Below are 17,206 nucleotides of genomic sequence, written 5' to 3'. Positions count from 1 at the left end.
AAAGGAAGTAGCACAAAATGGCGCAAATGACATGCACATGAAATGAAGAAAAACAAAATGTCCATTGTTAATCCGTTTTTGTACCTGTGAACATGTCAGAGCTATTCCTTCCTCTGCGCAGGATTTTGGAATAATTCTTCATTCGTTCACTGTACTCAAACGGGGATGAAGCTTGACGACATAACTTGGGCGTTTTTCTGAGTTTACAATTTTACGCACGTGTAAGGTGGTATGTGGAAAGGAGGCGAAAAAAAAAAGGCTTCCCCCCATTTTGTAGCGACATATACTTTTTCCTTCTTTAAAAACTGTGCCAACTATGGGGAGGCAAACAATGTCTACTGAGCAATTGTGTAACGATGACATGTGTACTTCCATAATGACAGAAAAAAAAAAAATAAATAAAATTTCCGCTTGATTGATGCACAAGCCCTTCCTGCTAATCTTCTCATGCTTTCCCCACGTGTGTGCATCGCATAGGAGTAGCTTTCCACCTTTGGGGCTAATTAACTCCGCCGTATTTTAAAACTCCACGGCGTGATGACCGGCGAGAGGACGAACTGAAGATTGTTTTTTTTTTTTCCTTTTTAAAGGGACATTCGATCTGTTAATCGTTTTTGTACAGTTTGCATTCCTTCTGAGCACCACATGGATGTTGTTATTTATTCCTTCAAAAATATCATGTGTTAAAAACATGGCAATATTTTTAACCACATTTATGTAGAAGGAATTTCCCTTCTCATCATTCTTCTTGGCGCATTTAACAGAGGTGATAAGGGTAACTTTATTAGTTTCCTTCTCCTTGAACAGTTTTATCTGGACAGTATAATCAGAATAATATTTGTGTAACGGTGTAAATGTAAGTGTGCAAAGAGAACCTTCTTCCCCCTCTTTCACAATTTCATACTTTAGTGGCAAATGTATCCAGTACTGTTTTTTTAATTTCCCCTGGAACAACAAAATGGGTCCTTCATGCTTCCCTATTCTGATGTAGTCAAAAAGATTTTCGGCATTTTCAAATTCTTTATATTTACCAAAGTTGTATGTACATTTTTTTTTCCACTTGTAGGGTAAGAAATTTAAAAAATTTACCAAATTGTTCACAAGATATATTTGTCCCATTTCTGAGTTGGCATATTCGTGGTGGAAATTCCTTTCGAAAATTTTGTCCTCTTTAAATATGCACTTTTTTATTTGATAATTTTTCTTAATCTTTTTAATTGCATTGTTTAAGTAGCTGTTGGAGGGGACGAACAGGGAGTAGTGTGGTTCGCTTTGCAATGTGACACCTGTCTGGTATACCCAATTGAGTGAATAAGCTGAAAGTGCTGATGTAGCCAATACTTTGGCAATTTTAGCCTTATTGTTTTGTGCGTATTTTGTTATCTTCTTCGAAATGTTGATTAATTTGCCCAAGTAGTCGTCATCCTCATTTGGCAGCTTTATGTGTAACTTTTTGGATCACCCTGCTTCCACACATAGGTTGGCAACGTAAAACAGCACCAGGATGGTGAGCAGGTACACCTTATTCAGAACCATTTTTGCAGTTCACACGGGGGTATACTTTTCACACATGCAAATATGGTGGATGTATGCTTTTTATTAGGTAAAACTAGTTAGGGGCCTATTTTTCCGTGCAACAATTTTTCTTTTTTTCCTTTCCCCCTTGGCGCAGTTCGTCCGTACTTTATGTAACTTTTAAGATGATCAAATGTGGGTGTGTTGTTAGGATGGTACAAACTTATGTGAAGGGACGGATATCAAGTAAAAAATAGGTTCCCTTAATAATTTTCTGTAGCCTCTTTGAGGACGCTATTTTTTTTTTTATTTCACTTCACTTTTGGAGGCCTTCACATTGATCATGCTATGTGCGGAATATCTCCACAACGGCATTTTTGTTCTCTTCTTTTGCTTGCTTCTTTTTTTTTAGCGGCGCCGACCGGGGTGAACCCACGAGCTGTGTTGTTACGTTGCTACGCTTCTGTGTTGTTTTTCAGGTTTAGCCGCTTAACCTGCCGTTTTGACTTGCCCACAATTGTGCGAAACGTCACCCACCCAGGAGGCACACCTAAGCGAGGTGCAGTATTCGCCACGCGGCCTTATGCTGCGTCTCCCTTTTTTTTGAAAACACTTCCTATGCTTGAACCTGCAGTTGCCGTGCACGAGAAGTAGGGTTAGTACAGATGCATGTAGCTGCTTATGTAGGAACTCATTTTGACACTTTCCCCAAAAGTGGTTCCAAAAAAAATATCCGCAGAACACCATGCGGAAGTTACAAAAGAAGGGGTAGAGGAACTTCATCACGTGTGCTTCATCTGAAGGGGTGCTAACATTTTACACCTCAGTCGGATCCCATTCGTGTAGGCATTCCAGCCTCTGAAAAGCTGGCACTTTTATTTTCTTTTATTTTCTCTTCTGTGTGAATAGTTAAGAGGAAGTAGAGAGGTGTATGTGTACCCATGTGAGTTGTGTCTGTCCTCGCAGCTCACCTTTCCCTTGTGCAAACGCAAACAGATGGGTTAAGGCCATTTGGCTATCGATTCGTGAGGGTGAAGAAGTTACAATTAAAAGGGGAGGCACTACCTCTCCTGTGTCATCTCGGGCATTGTACTTCCCCCCCAGGTTAACGACTTCACCATGCTGCCAAGATGAGCCTGCTTCGGAAAGGCGGATTAATTGCAAGCCATGCTAGGTACATAAGGAAGGGCAAATTTAAAGACCCGATAAGTTACAAACAGGTGGTGAGTGAAAAGAAGGAGGAACGGAAAAAAGAAGTGGACAACATCAGGGGGAACCAAATAAAGTTTTTAGAGCTTCTCCATTTCGATAATCTAAAAACGCCCCAACCGAAGAGATTGACGAAAAAAAAAGTACAAAATGGGGATTACGTAAGTGGGGGGAAGGGGGGCGGCGGGAAAGGCACCCCCACAAATGGTGGCACAAATATTAGCACAAGTGTGGGGCTCCATTCGAGGTACCATGTAGAATGGGGACAAAGCGAAAAAAAAAGTGACACACAATCGGGCACATACTGCCGTGATACTTTCACAAACAGGCTGAAAAAGAGGGCTCTCCTTAGACGAGTTATGGACAAAGAAGGCAAGCTGAAGGAAACCCAAACGGAGGACTCCTCTCAGGAAAGAAAGAAAATTCTCACCAACGGAAGTAAAACCGATTGTGGAGATAACCACCCTAGTGGTAGTCTAACGCAAGCACAGCTGCAAAGCAGCATTAGCAACCTTCTTGTGGATAAAAAAACGACGCTCAAGAGAAGAATTCACCTGATCAATTTTTCCGTCACAAACAGTTACGTAAGTAAGAAGTATCACATACAAGTGAAAAACGACCCCTGTGAGGATCGCTTTAGCATATCAGAACTAAAATCGATTGGTCTTTTTGATGAGCTGGAAATGAGCAACGGTGAGAGGAATGCGTCAGACATGGCCACCTCGAGTGCATCTTCCCCCCCGATCGGAGGTGACCAAGCAGAAGGAACGACCGACGCACATAATTCACAGATACCAAGTCAAAGCAAACAAAATAAGCAAAAAATTATGAGAAAGATTTATAAGGCATCCATAAACCACGTGCGGGATGAAAACCTGTGGAAGAAATACGTCCAAAATGTATTTATCATATCGGGGTACTTAGACGCAAGCGAAATAGTAATCCTCTTTTGGTGCTTTGGAAAAATCGGCTACAGAGATAATAGGCTAATAAATTTGCTATCCTCTATACTACTGAAGAAGATAAATGACCTGACCCCCTGCGCTTTAGCGTTATTACTAAACAGCTTTAAAAAATTAGAAGTAAAAAAATATGACACGATGGAATTATTTACCAATCAGTTTTGTCTGCATATCCAAAGGTGGACTTCCCAAGATATTGCGCTGGTTGCTAACTCTTTGGCTTTTTTTTACATTTATCATAAAGTCTTTTGGAAAAAATGTATTTTAAAATTGCAAAATGGGTATTACTTTTCAAACCCTTTACATTTATGCCTTATCATATCAGCATTGGCCAGGCTAGACATCAGAGAGGGTAACGTTTTATTATCCCTAAGTAAAGGGGCAAAGAAATATGCAAAACAATTCAGCCCAAATAATTTAGCTCTTGTTATTCATTCCTTTGCCAAGTTGAAATTCTCTCATCCGAAATTTTATAATTACTTGTATCAGTTTGTTCATACGTATTTGGATAGGCAGCTTTTCATGGGTGGGTCTGGCAGGAGTGGCCCCTTAAAAAATGGGTCCCAAGTGGGGAACAACGAGAGTGTGCGTGTTTGTGAAAAAAGGGAAAACATGTTACAGAGTGAGAAAAAGACTGCAAGTGAAAATTCACACGTAGAAGGAATAAACCATTTTGATGAATCCCAGGTTGAGGAGTACCCCCATGTGGAGGCTGCACCAAAATGTGACGCTGTGACTACTATGTGGAATTCCCAACACGGGGAGGATGTGCCCCTTGGTTCTCTTCCCCCAGGTAGGGGGCATGAAAAAGACGCTTATCACAACAGCAGCAGTAGTAGCTTCGGTGCAGACGACAGTTCGCCGGACACCCCACTTAGGCAGAACGAGAAGGCCCACTTCGACCTGCAGTCTCTCGTACTTTTACTCTTCTCGTGCACGTGTCTAATCACCTGTACGGAAAATATGATCCTGAAGCTGACCTACCTGATCCTACCTCTGAAGGATCACTTGGGCAGTCACAAAATGGAAAAGCTGAAATACGTAAGTGAGTATATACAATATACCTACCCAGAGACCTTTGCAAAATTCCCAAAAGAAATAAAAATGTTTTATAACTACATTGATACATATGAAATTAAGAAAAAAAAAAAAAAAGTGAAATATGGAGCCAGGTGGATTAATGAATTGTCCAAAATTTTAGCAAGAATAAATGTAAGTCATTTAAAAAACGTTTACATCAATCATATATGTGCAGATATAATGTTACCCGATTCGCAAGTTATCATTATGTGTTTAGGACCATATAGCTATTACGTAAATTCGTTGGTAACAACGTCTACTTCCGATTTGAAAAAATTCATTCTTGAGAAAAAAAAATATAAGGTCATCCCCCTGAGTTACCACGAATGGAATAAGCTGAACGACTACGAGGAAAAGATTCGCTTTCTCTATGCCTTCGGGAGAGGTGCGGCAAACTATTTGTTCGCGAGCGCGAAAAAGGAAGTGACAGAGGGAGAGAAATCGCAGTCAGACATACATGCGTCAGGGAATATTTTAGCATCCTCGGGGGGTGCAGAACAAGGAGGAAGCTGTGAAAGTGGCGATGAAAACGCAAGGGAGGTGGGAAACTGGGCCCTAGATCATGACCCCATGGATGCCCCAATTGATGATTCCAAGCAGCACAGCAAAAATGACCCGAGCGAGCCAAATGAGCAAAGTTACACTTCCGATGAGGAAGACGAAGTTATCGATTTCATAAAAAAGGGAATCAGCGTCGACGGTGGGAATGAAGAAGACCCAGACAGGGACCACATCGAAATAGAGGAGATAAAGAAATTCTTGGAGGTTGAAAAATTGTGAGGGGAGGGGCTCAAACTGCCTCATCTATATTACCCAGTGCACCTTTCCACATGTCCCACTGCATAACTACGTGGATATAGAAGTACCCTCTTGGGAGAGTCTTTGCTCATTTCGTAATAAATTACGCTGAGTGGTCTTTTCTTAAGACCCCCCTATTCGTTCCAGCGTATTCACACGTGCACGCACAGTAGAAATGTGTTAACATATGCGAACACCCCTTTGTAGGACATCCTTAACGATGAGGGCATTTTTATTTAAATAAATGGGGATGGAGAAAAAAGAAAAAAGGAAGGGGTATCAATAACTCCTTGACGTGGAATCCTCTACCATACTTCCATTCATAAAGCACATTTTGAGATCGAATTCGAGACTGACGTACTTTTCCATTCATACCAGTACATATCGTGTAGGGATGTCCAACACATGACAAATTCGACTGCTCAGAAGAACGTTTCAAAAAGGCATCCCGCCTATCTTATCTGATCATCCTCCGTAGCGCTTTCAGTTTTTCCTTTTTTTTTTTTTCTGTAAAAATGTGTCCAATTTTTAAGGACATATTAAATGTGTAAAATTAATTTGTGAAATGTGCTGACACAGTCACCAATCTGCAACGCGTTATTTTTACCTTTTTATTTAAAAAATTTTTTTTTTTTTTTTCGAAATTGTTTAAGCGTTACAGTTTGTCGCATCGCCGGTTAGGTAGACAAGCAAGGGGGGGGAAGAACAAAAATAAAACATATCAGAATGGAGGTTGTTATAATGAAAAAGGGGGCATGTCCTGCTTATCCTTTCAACAACACGAAGCATGTTACTTCTTTATTTAAAATTATTTATTCATTTTGGTTTATTATCTTAAATGCCGCAGCGATGTTGTACGAATGGCCTTTCTTTTTCTTTACACATGTGTCCACAGGAAAATACACACGATAATTAGAAATGTTGTTGTCATGATTTGCGCTTGCGTATCCAAATGGCGAAAAGGGAAAAAGAGCCACATGGAGATTATAAGCGCGCATAAGGCATGACAATCATTCCTGTGCTAATCTTTACCAGACTCACGCCGATTCTACACGTGTTGTATTTTTGCGTTTCATTTTACGAAGGTCGCATGGACGGCAAAAATAATTGTGCACATCCATCCGTGTTATACACATGCAGGAGCACCTACCATTATATGCATTCAATGTTCTGGCATAAAAATGTGTATCCCCTTGAAAGGGCTTAATTGCCTGTTAGATAATTTTAAGAAAAATTAACTCCAAACGGAATCATACAATTTCGCACATAAATATATGTTGCACATTGGGGGAAAAGTACCCCACTGGATAGAGAAGAGCATACAGCTGTTTGTGATTGTACTTTTTTTTTTTTTTCTCCCCCTTACGTGAAAACACCTTGGAAGGAGCAAAGGTATTCCAAAACGGGGTTCATATATATGCAGATAAATAAACTCACGAACAGGCATGACGCATGTAACGTGTTATTAACATACGCGGTATGCCTCACGTACACGTACAGTTTTTGGAAGCAGTTTGTCGCTGTGTACGGACATGGTCATAACACATCCCTTTTCATTGTTTATTGTTTCAACTTTTTTTTTTTTTTTCACTCTTTTTGCAAGGGCTTTTCTCACGATATTAATATTACTAAGATAAATTCATAAGAGGAGCATATGTATATTAAAGCTACATCCGCGCGTACATATGAACATGTAATATAATCAAAAAGTGGGTGCATACGCACGATGTGTTGGCTCATCCGAACCATTTCAAATAAAAAAATATAATATTTAAAGGAGAGATAAGCACGATGGAAGGAAAAAAACGATTCAGGAAAATACAAAAAAAAAAAAAAAAAAAAAAAATACCTAGTGCGAATGCTAAACGTTAAGGAATAAATTGGTATACACTGAATTATGCATAAATGCGCAATACGCACGAGAATATAATTATGCTGAGGTTATCATCGCCACCGTACGCATTACCGCGTACATGAGCGCACTTCTGTCGGTAAACGGCAAACAATATACTAACCTTTGGAAAGCATACTGGGCGCTACCCCCCTGGACCAAGCGTGCACAAGCACCTTGCGAATACGTACTTTTTCGTGCCCGCCGACATGGCGCACATACACCTTGCATCGCACATATAAAAAGTGAGGAAGCACAAATTTTGCAAAATTTAGCTGTGCGAAAATTCATATATGTATATATAATCCGCAAACTGGCACATGTATACATATATTATACATATATTATATGTACATAGTATGCGTATATATATGCGAATGCTCTGTACGTATACATGTTTAATCTTCCATGCCCATTTGCATATTTATACATATACAGAGTACTTCCTTTTTTTTTTTTTCTCACATCCATATGTAGCTTTAAAATTTCGCAGCAAGCGAAGATAAATAAAAAGTTCATGTACCATCGTTAACGTGGGTATTTTTTGTGCTCCATTTGTATATCGCCAGATTGTACTACGCATATATACTGCGCTCCTTTTGTACATGTCGGCTGCGGATGTGCTATACCCGTGTATGGATGTTCGCGTGGCTATGAGTACCCCCGAGTGAATTACCCCCCAGCGTTAATTACCTGTGTGCTTCGAGGCCATGTGCATGCCTATCCGTTTGTGCCGCCCGTATGTAAACCTCCTTCACCTTAAGTTAAACATGGGTTGCGCTAAAGTTAAGTGAAGCACGAAACAGAGAAAAAAAAAAAAAAAAAAAAAAAAAAAAAAAAGAAGAAATAGAGTGATAAAAGGGAAACAGAGGGAGAAAAATTACGAGAGAAAAAAAAACTTATAGAAAAGGGGAGAAGGAAAACCACCAGTGTAGTATTACTATGAACAGTAAGGATGCGAATGAAAAAGCGATTGATCAACGCTAGTAGAAAACAAAACAAAACAGCTAGCTTCAAATCAAGGATGAATGCGGGGGGTGACACCAGCGCAACATATATATACACGCATTAAGCCGTACATATATGTTTATCCGTGTTAACGCCTTTGTGTCGTTGTATGCCCAGTTAGAGCGAACCAGTAGGCACAGGCGTATGAGCATTGTCCCTATGTGTGCGTATACTTGGGCCTACAACACCGCAAGGGAATAGGCAGTGTTTACGTGCGGAGATCCCTTACACACGTGCAAGGAGCTTGTGCATGCACATTTGCAGGAGTCCTGCCCGTACACATCATTCGTGCATTCTTGCATTCGTGCATTCTTGCATTCGTGCATTCTTGCATTCGTGCATTCTTGCATTCGTGCATTCTTGCATTCGTGCATTCTTGCATTCGTGCATTCTTGCATTCGTGCATTCTTGCATTCGTGCATTCGTACATTCGTACATTTGTGCATTTATGTTGTACGCCCATTTCTTGCACATGCTATTCCGGATAAGCTAGCCAACCAGCCTTCTCATTATCAACAAATACGACAGTTTTTTTTTTCCAACCGATTGGTTGTAGTACCACCGTGTGAATGTTCATACATGAGGGTTTCTTTCATTTTTTCTTCATGCCACACTGGCCACGCATTTTCTTCTCTTACGTTGCATAACGCACGAATTCGATAGAAATCCTATGCCAAGATGGAGGCAAGTAACATCGCGCAAGTGCTGTATGCAACAGTAGACCCAAACATAAGCATCCGTTCAGAAGCAGAGTCCAAGTTAAAGCACGCAAAGGAAACAGACTTTGTGCAGTACATAAATCAGTTATCAAACGAATTCTGCAAAACGCAGAATGACCCCTATTTGAGGCAAATCGCAGGATTACTAATAAAAAATGCCTTTGCGGCGAAGGACAACTATGAAAATGAAGAAAAAGCAAGGACGTGGATTAATTTCCCAGAAGACATAAAAAATGAGTTAAAGAATTCCCTGCTGCATTTGTTAAGTCAGCAAGGGGAAAAGGTAGTCATCGGAACAGCGTGTCAAATAATATCTCTCATAGCGAAAATAGAATTGTCCCATAATAAATCGTCCGAATTGCTTCACAAACTAGTGAACAACATAATTGAAAAAAATGCATACACGAAAAAGTCTTCCACTGTATGTTTAGCATATTTAACAGAGGATATTGCTGATATATGCAATGAGAGCAAATCCAAGTATGTCTTTACACAACCCGACTTGGATTTAATCCTAACGGCTATTATAAATTCGCTATGTGAACCAGGGGAGGAGGAGTCCGTTCATTGTGCTAGTATGAAAGTGCTATACAACTTAATGTCATTTATTGACCAGAATTTTAAAACCCAAGTGGAAAGAGACATAATCATGAAAACAGTTATCGATGGGTGTAAGGATAGTGAGAGATCTACCGTACAGGTAGCAGCGTATGAATGTTTAATAAATATTGTGAGTTATTTCTACTCGTATTTAGATGCATATATGTATGCTATAGGGCCCCTCACATGGGCAGCAATCGAATCGGACAATGAAAGGATAGCTATAAGTGCGATCGAATTTTGGAACACCGTTTGCGAGGAGGAAACTTTCATAGATCAGTATGAATTACAGGAGGGAAAGAAAAATCATAATATAGTAAAACAGGCAATGGTGTTTCTTTTGCCGAAAATATTCAACGCTATGATAACTCAAGAGAGTGAAGATTTAGACATCGATGCCTGGACGTTATCCATGGCATCTGCAACATTCTTAGCCCTGAGTGCACAGTTATTGAAAAATGATATAGTAGAACCCGTCATTTCATTCGTGGAAGAGAATTTTACACATGAGGATTGGCGAAGGAGAGATGCTGCTGTGTTGGCATATGGATCCATTATGGAAGGTCCAGATACGGAGAAATTAAAACCGTTAGTAGAAGAATCGGTGGGGCAACTCTCCGAAGTTTTGAGAGATCCATCCGTTTCGGTGAGAGATACCGCCGCGTGGACCATAGGAAAGATAACCACCTACCATTCGGAAATCATCTACAACGTGTTAGGTAATTACAATGATAGTAATTCGCTATATGGTATATTATTAGAGAGGCTAAATGACTACCCTAGAGTAGCGGCAAACGTCTGCTGGGTTTTTAATCAGTTGGCTGCCAATAAGAGAAGCTCATACAACAAAATGACAAATAGCTGTACGACTGAGTTGGATGATTCATTCTGTGTGTTATGTAAGAAATTGATAGATGTCACTTCTAGGGAAGATTCAGATACAAGAAATTTGAGAGAAGCTGCTTTTAATGCACTCAATGTAGTTATAGATAACGTTTCAGATAATTGCCTTAAATATATGATAGAGTTGCTATCCCATATGATGTACCTCCTAACGAACACTTATTTGAACCCACTAACGGAGGAGGTGAAATCATTGCAGGGGTACTACTGCGGTACGATGCAGTTTATCATTAACAGATTGGGAAATCAGTGTAAACCTTTTCTGAAGCCAATTTATTTAAGCATATTTAGGCTATTCGAAATTAGGACGGATATTTGTGAAGATGCGTTACTTGCATGCAGTGCAATAATAAACGTAATGGGAGAAGACTTTAGGGAACACCTGAAAACTTTCCTTAATGTCATTTTTAAAGGGTTAAGAAATGTATCAGAGACATCCACGTGTAGAATATGCATAGAAATGATTTCCGATATTTGTATCCCCTGGACATTCGAATTTGAAAAAGAAATGGAATTAATTCTGGAGTGCCTATGGGATGCATTAAAAACTTTTGGAGTACATGACTCGATAAAGATTAGCATCCTAACTGTGTTAGGTGACATAGCTACAGCGTTAAATAGAAGCTTTTCCCGCTACTTAAATTTCTTTGCAAATATACTGGCAGAAACGTCCAAAATAACGATCGCCTCAGGGTCACCAGAAAGTGACGATTGGGTTAACTACGTATTCGAGCTTAGAGATGCCATCCTCCTAACATACAGTAATATTATTTACGCACTAATTGATGGAAATGAGATTGTCAAGCTGAAGGTTTACATAACAAACATTCTAGACCTAATTGAGCTAATCCTAATAAAAGAAATAAATCACTTCAATGCTCAGAATTTTCAAAACGCAGTTTCTCTTTTAGGAGATTTAGTACATGCTTATGGATATGAATTAATTGAAAATTCAAAACTAACCGATTTGATCATTTCAGTTTATGGGAAAATTGATATATTGTCCAGTCAGGGCGATGAGAAATGTGACTCCTGCGTTTCGAAAATTAAGTGGCTCAAGAGGATATGCAATGCCCGCTTGGGGCAGAAGTGAAACCACCTCCACGTTGCGCGTTACGCCTATGTAGAACCAGTGCACAAATATGAGTGTGTTCTTTGTGGGGACTAATCGGCTTTTCTCCTATGTGCGAGTAAATTCACGGCTTCTTCAGTCGGGGTGTTTCATGTGCATTTAGCAGGGGGGAGTATCCCTCACGTGCGATGCTGAGACGCCTTGCACCGTACGCACAAATCAGATGAAGAGAAATTTCAGTAAAAATTAATCGCCCCAGGTAGAAGACGATCACCTTTACCATTTATTATGTCACCCCAAGGAAGGATATATATGTGCGGGCTTGCCCCGCCGTATCTTGGAGTTTCCTTACCCCCTTATGTTTTCCAAGATTTATATGTTTTTTTATATTTGTTTTTTATATTCTTCTCGTTGTTTCTTTGCCTTCTGCGCTTCGCTGCCACTCCAACTCTCTTCAGAATTCCTGCTTCTGCATTACTGCTTCTATATTACCGTTTCTGCGTTACTGCTTCTCTACTACTGTCACTATCTGCCCCTAATTTGCTCTTCCCCCTAGCGCGTAACTGCACAACTGTTTAACAGCTTGTCTCTTTATCATACGACACCTTGTTCTGTGTGTGCGCGTGTTTTTTTTTCTTTTTCCACCCCCTTCTTGCTAGCATCTTTCACTCTCTGGGCTTCTCCCCTTCAGTCTGATAAATCCTCCTTGTATCATCATATATTTTCCCAATTTTTCTACTTCTTAATTATGCAACTTCTTAACCTCTTAACTTTGCTTTTTCTTGTTCCCCAATTTCTCTCACCATCATATCCTACCCTTGTCGCATTTAAACTGTCTCATCTTATTATATGGCCGCATCTCAGCCGTCTGAGCATGTGAATCTTTTCCAATGTTTTAACCTACTCATTATTCCAACTCCCCGAAACGACTTCACTCCGCTTCCTTTGCCCGTATCCCTTTTTTATGATTGTCTGGATTATTCCTAACAGCTTGTTTTTCCTTCTCCTCCTCCACCACTACAGCGTTGCTTGCTCTTCCCTTCCGTGATGAATTGCTCTCATTTATTCTTTGTGCTGCCTACCTTGTTATTTCTGCCCACACGCGCATTCTCTGTTTTGTACCAAATAAGCAGTACAACTGTTTATTCTGCTCCCACCAGTATAATTAATATCTTGCAATGTTTTGCCCTGCGTGCAAATTTTTGCCTCACCCTCATCTCCTGCATTGCTCCTCCTAATTCATTGCACCCTTTCTGTTCCCTCATACCTCTTTAAAGAGAACAAAAACCGACTACATCACCAGCACATGTTTGCGCTCACAGTGCATATGTGTTACTCCATTTTAACTTAATTAAACTATTTCTTTCGCTTTTTTCTCCCAATTAAAGAGTCTATAGTATATATATGTTCTTCTCTTGCTGAGCCATTTCGCACACAAGGGTGCTCAGAAGAATGTAGCTAGTTCTTTCCCGTTTTGCCATTGTAATTTTAATTTTAATTGTACTTGTTTTTTTTTTTTTTTTTTTTTTTTTTTCTTTGTCGCCTCATTGAGACGTTCCCTTTTTTTGTTCCACTCCTTTCCTTTTTTCAAGTGGTACCCGCAAGGGTAGCACACCCCACCCAATTGTAAGTAGTGTTTTAAAGTATAGTTCCCTTTTGGAAGGATGAGTTTTGCCGTTGTAGTAGTGACCCTTTGTCAGCACAACCGATCGGTCTATATCATGCTGTGCACTCCCCACGTGGTGCAAAAAGAATAGTAGCATCTCTATATTAGCATAAATGATCGACGTATAAGGAACGTAAAATAAATTTCACCGCTTTGTCTATTTCGGACGAGTTATGATATTCTTTGTTGCTTTTCCCAGGGATCTTTTTAATCCGTTCAGGTAAATTCACTCCCCATGGAGGGTTTCCTTTAATGTTCGATCAGTGTAGACCTATTTATTTCCCTCCACCGTCATGCCTTTTTGCTCATTTCTTATGATTATCCAAGTGGAACTTTCTCAAATTAAGGAATTAATTTTTTTTTCTTCTTTTTTGCACAGAAGTTATATTTTTATTTTCCCTACTCATCATTCTTGGGAAATGCATGTGTATACGGCTATTTGTATACCTGTATGCATGCACGTTCCTACGTGCAATTACGCGTGTAGCGGGCGACGCAATACAGTTACAAAAATGATTGTGCGTTTCCACATCGCTTTATCCATCTCTAATACGAGGAGCAAAGATTGTAACAACGCAGTGATGCCCCGAAACTCATTTGGGTAATTTTTTTTTTCATCTTAAAATAGCCATTGTGGAAAGTCAAGTCGTATTTTTTTAAAAATGGTACGTGTAGGTACGGCTTGGGTGCCACCTGTAGAGAGAGAGAATAAAGGCGGAGTAAAATTCTAGGCGCAGGGTGGGGGGGCAACGAAGTGGAAATCAATCGTGGGAATGCGTTCGGTAGAGGGGAAAGCAAACTGAGTGTGCCCGTTCAGTAGTGTATATCATGCTCCACCCCAAGGTACGGCCTTCACATAGGAGGTGATTAAAATAGATATAAAAATAGCTGGTCCTATGCGATGCGATCAACAGCGTTCCCAACGATCTGCCCGACGAGGTGCCCCGTGATGTGCCCCCCGGATGACGAACAACATGAAGGCCAGGAAAACGTTCGTGCTGGTCATCGGGGGGGGTCCCACGGGGATCACGACGGGGATGTACCTGCAGAAACACAGAATACCACACATACTAATTGAAAAAGATAAGCACATCGAGAAGGTACCCAAAGCACACTATTACAACAACCAAACGATGGAAGCATGGAGAGGCATCTTCCATTTAGATAAGTGTTTTCTAAACGAAACGGAAAACGTAAACTTATGGAAAACCTTTCAATATGGTTTAAGTTTGAAAAAGGACAAAACGGTGTGCAAGTATGATAACTTTAGGGACAAGTACATGTATAGGAATACGTACTATGAGGACATTAGCCCTTCCAAGGTTACCCACTTGTCTCAGTACAAACTGTTGGGCATCCTCTACAGCTACTATTTTAGCAAAATAAAATGTGACCCCCGGAAAAAGCGGGCATTTTTAAAAAACATAAGGCTAAAATTGTCCACCCATCGATTGTTGAGGTACATTTGTGGCAACAGTGGGTTGGGAGGATATGCAGACCATGCGTCATGCTTGGATAAAGCGATAGATAAAGGAGCAACTGAGGGAACGGAAAAAGACGCCACAGGAGAAGCACTTTATAAAAATTATTTCTCCTACGATCCATCCGAATTTTTGATAGGATACGAATTTATCAATTTCGGGAACATCCCAGAGGGGGTGAATTCTTCCCATGTCGGGGTGAACAACCACATGGAGAATAATTACCATGGAGTCGACTGGGGCAACCCACAGGGTGTTGTGACTCGGGTTAGAAATCTGCACAACAACGAAGAAGAAGTGATCCTAAGTAACTACGTTTTCGTGTGTGAGGGGGGAAAAAGTGGCATAAAAAAGGGGCTAAAAATAAATGATGAAAATAGGAAGGACTATATGAAGTTTATAAACATCCATTTTCAGTCTTTGCGTCTGAGCGATATAGTAAAGTGCAACCCATCCATGCTGTACTTTTTATTTAGCGAATACATAGGGGTGTTAGTTTCCCACAATTACAAACAGGGAGACTTCGTTCTACACATTCCGTACATAACGGAAAGGGAAGCAGAAATCTACAACAACAGAAGTAAGTGCCTAGAAATAATAAAGAAGCTAACCGGTTTCGAGCTACCCGATATGTGTATTCATAATGTGTATAAGTGGACCATGCATAGCTCTATCGCTTCCACATTTATCGACAAAAAAACCAAAAGGATTGTATTATTGGGGGATGCGGCTCATAAATTACCCCCATCGGGTGGGTTTGGCTTAAACTTAGGAATTGGCGATGTGATAAACATAGTGTGGAAAACTATCCGAATTTATAATTTAAAAAAAAAAAAATTTCTTAACAACATGGGGAAGGTGCCCGAGTTTAGTAGTGCGAACGAAGACGCTACGACCGAATCAGATGCGGAGTCTGCCCTATTGCACGGACGTAACAAATTAAGTCTCCTTTTTAACATGTTGAACAGATTAGAAAAAAGACAAATAGAGAATTACATCGAGTCGTATAATATTGAGAGAAAATTGGTGGCTAATTTCACCATACACCACGCTGTGAGAAATTACGAAAAAGGAAATAACGTACCAAGTTTGCTAGGATATAATCACAGCTCTTTTGTAAGATGTGTTAGCTCATGTAAGGTTAACCCAATTCAGAGGTCGCTCTTGTTTTATTATCTACTGGCAAATGCTAAAGGGCTGTTAAAATTTATTAACAACCTTCCTTACATTTTTGAATTCAATCGAGCACGAGCAGAATATTTTGTTCAAAATGAACGCATGAATATTCTCTCTTTGCTGTACCCCGGTGTGGACTTCGGTTATTCTTACGTAGATACTATGTGCGATGTTGGAGAGGTGGAAAAGGAACCCTTCTCCGATTTGTCCCCCCAGGAAGGGGTTAGCAGTGTCGTGGAAGAGGAGGCCGATCTGGGAGGTGTAACAAAAGGGGGAGACACACATGGTGCAGAAGGCAATCCCAGAGAACGTAGCGAACTTGACAAGCGTGAAGAGACTGGCCAACGGAACGATGAGCAGCCGCACCACAGTGGTATATGTGACGCCCCCCCAAAGTACAACATTTTCGAAAAGCAGAATGAAAAGGTACCCAAATTGAAAATATGCAAAAATATATACGACCACAGAATGAGCAACATCGTGGGGGCCAAAATACCCCATTTTAATTTGTACACATTTGACGCGAAATGTATTTACAAAATATCGACAGTGGATCTACCCATATTTAACAACCCGTCCTTATCCATCCTAATAATTCTATTTAATGATACAACTTTAAATAACATGGCCCACTTTTTGGACGCACAAAATATGCCAAGGGATAAATTCTCCTTCTGCTTATGGGACTCCAACGTTGTGGTAAGCAAAAATGCAGAGGACCAATCCGTTCGAATTTTAAAACAGAACGATACTACGATGGTAGATAAGGATGAATCCTATGATATGAGTGTACCTTTAAGTGACTATGTCTTCTTTCCAAAGTGTGATTATAATTTTGTGGGAAACGCCAGAAACGTGAAGCATATACACATGGATGTGAAGGAGTACAACGTGAGCTACGTTTTCACGGCGGACATAATACGGGACCTATTTTTTGATACCCTCATGTTAAAGTCGGATAATTCATTTGTAATTTTAAGACCCGACCGGCATATCATATCGGTTGGGGAAGGCAACTGGGCTGATCAGTTACGTGATGTGAACGAGGTGTACATTTGAGTTTACCAGGAGGGGAGTCCCCTTCGCGCATGTGAAGGGGAGCGAAGTGCGTCATGTGATCCTTGCG

General features: G+C 40.3%; 4 protein-coding genes across 4 annotated transcripts; 3 read left to right on the top strand and 1 right to left on the bottom strand.

Annotated features, from left to right (window-relative positions):
* Positions 1-519: 519 nt before the first annotated feature.
* Positions 520-1,536, bottom strand: PCOAH_00039710 (Uncharacterized protein; the record flags this gene model as incomplete). Its single annotated transcript, XM_020060759.1, has 2 exons — positions 520-1,437; positions 1,489-1,536. 2 exons carry the CDS (start codon positions 1,534-1,536, stop codon positions 520-522), a joined length of 966 nt encoding a protein of 321 aa, XP_019916466.1.
* A 1,109-nt stretch (positions 1,537-2,645) lies between these two features.
* PCOAH_00039700 (RAP protein) lies at positions 2,646-5,546 on the top strand (the record flags this gene model as incomplete). The annotated part of the gene is made up of 1 exon (XM_020060758.1): positions 2,646-5,546. The coding sequence occupies one exon, from the start codon at positions 2,646-2,648 to the stop codon at positions 5,544-5,546; it is 2,901 nt and encodes a 966-aa protein (XP_019916764.1).
* Positions 5,547-9,141: 3,595 nt separating this feature from the next.
* PCOAH_00039690 (Uncharacterized protein) lies at positions 9,142-11,778 on the top strand (the record flags this gene model as incomplete). The annotated part of the gene is made up of 1 exon (XM_020060757.1): positions 9,142-11,778. The coding sequence occupies one exon, from the start codon at positions 9,142-9,144 to the stop codon at positions 11,776-11,778; it is 2,637 nt and encodes an 878-aa protein (XP_019916117.1).
* A 2,619-nt stretch (positions 11,779-14,397) lies between these two features.
* Positions 14,398-17,139, top strand: PCOAH_00039680 (Uncharacterized protein; the record flags this gene model as incomplete). Its single annotated transcript, XM_020060756.1, has 1 exon — positions 14,398-17,139. One exon carries the CDS (start codon positions 14,398-14,400, stop codon positions 17,137-17,139), a length of 2,742 nt encoding a protein of 913 aa, XP_019916674.1.
* Between the last annotated feature and the right edge of the window lie 67 nt (positions 17,140-17,206).

The sequence above is a fragment of the Plasmodium coatneyi genome, chromosome 12 (assembly GCF_001680005.1).
Source record: "Plasmodium coatneyi strain Hackeri chromosome 12, complete sequence".
Lineage (NCBI taxonomy): Eukaryota > Apicomplexa > Aconoidasida > Haemosporida > Plasmodiidae > Plasmodium > Plasmodium coatneyi.
The sequence above is the reverse complement of the archived record's forward strand: the minus strand, read 5'-3'. Positions and strand labels throughout refer to the sequence as shown.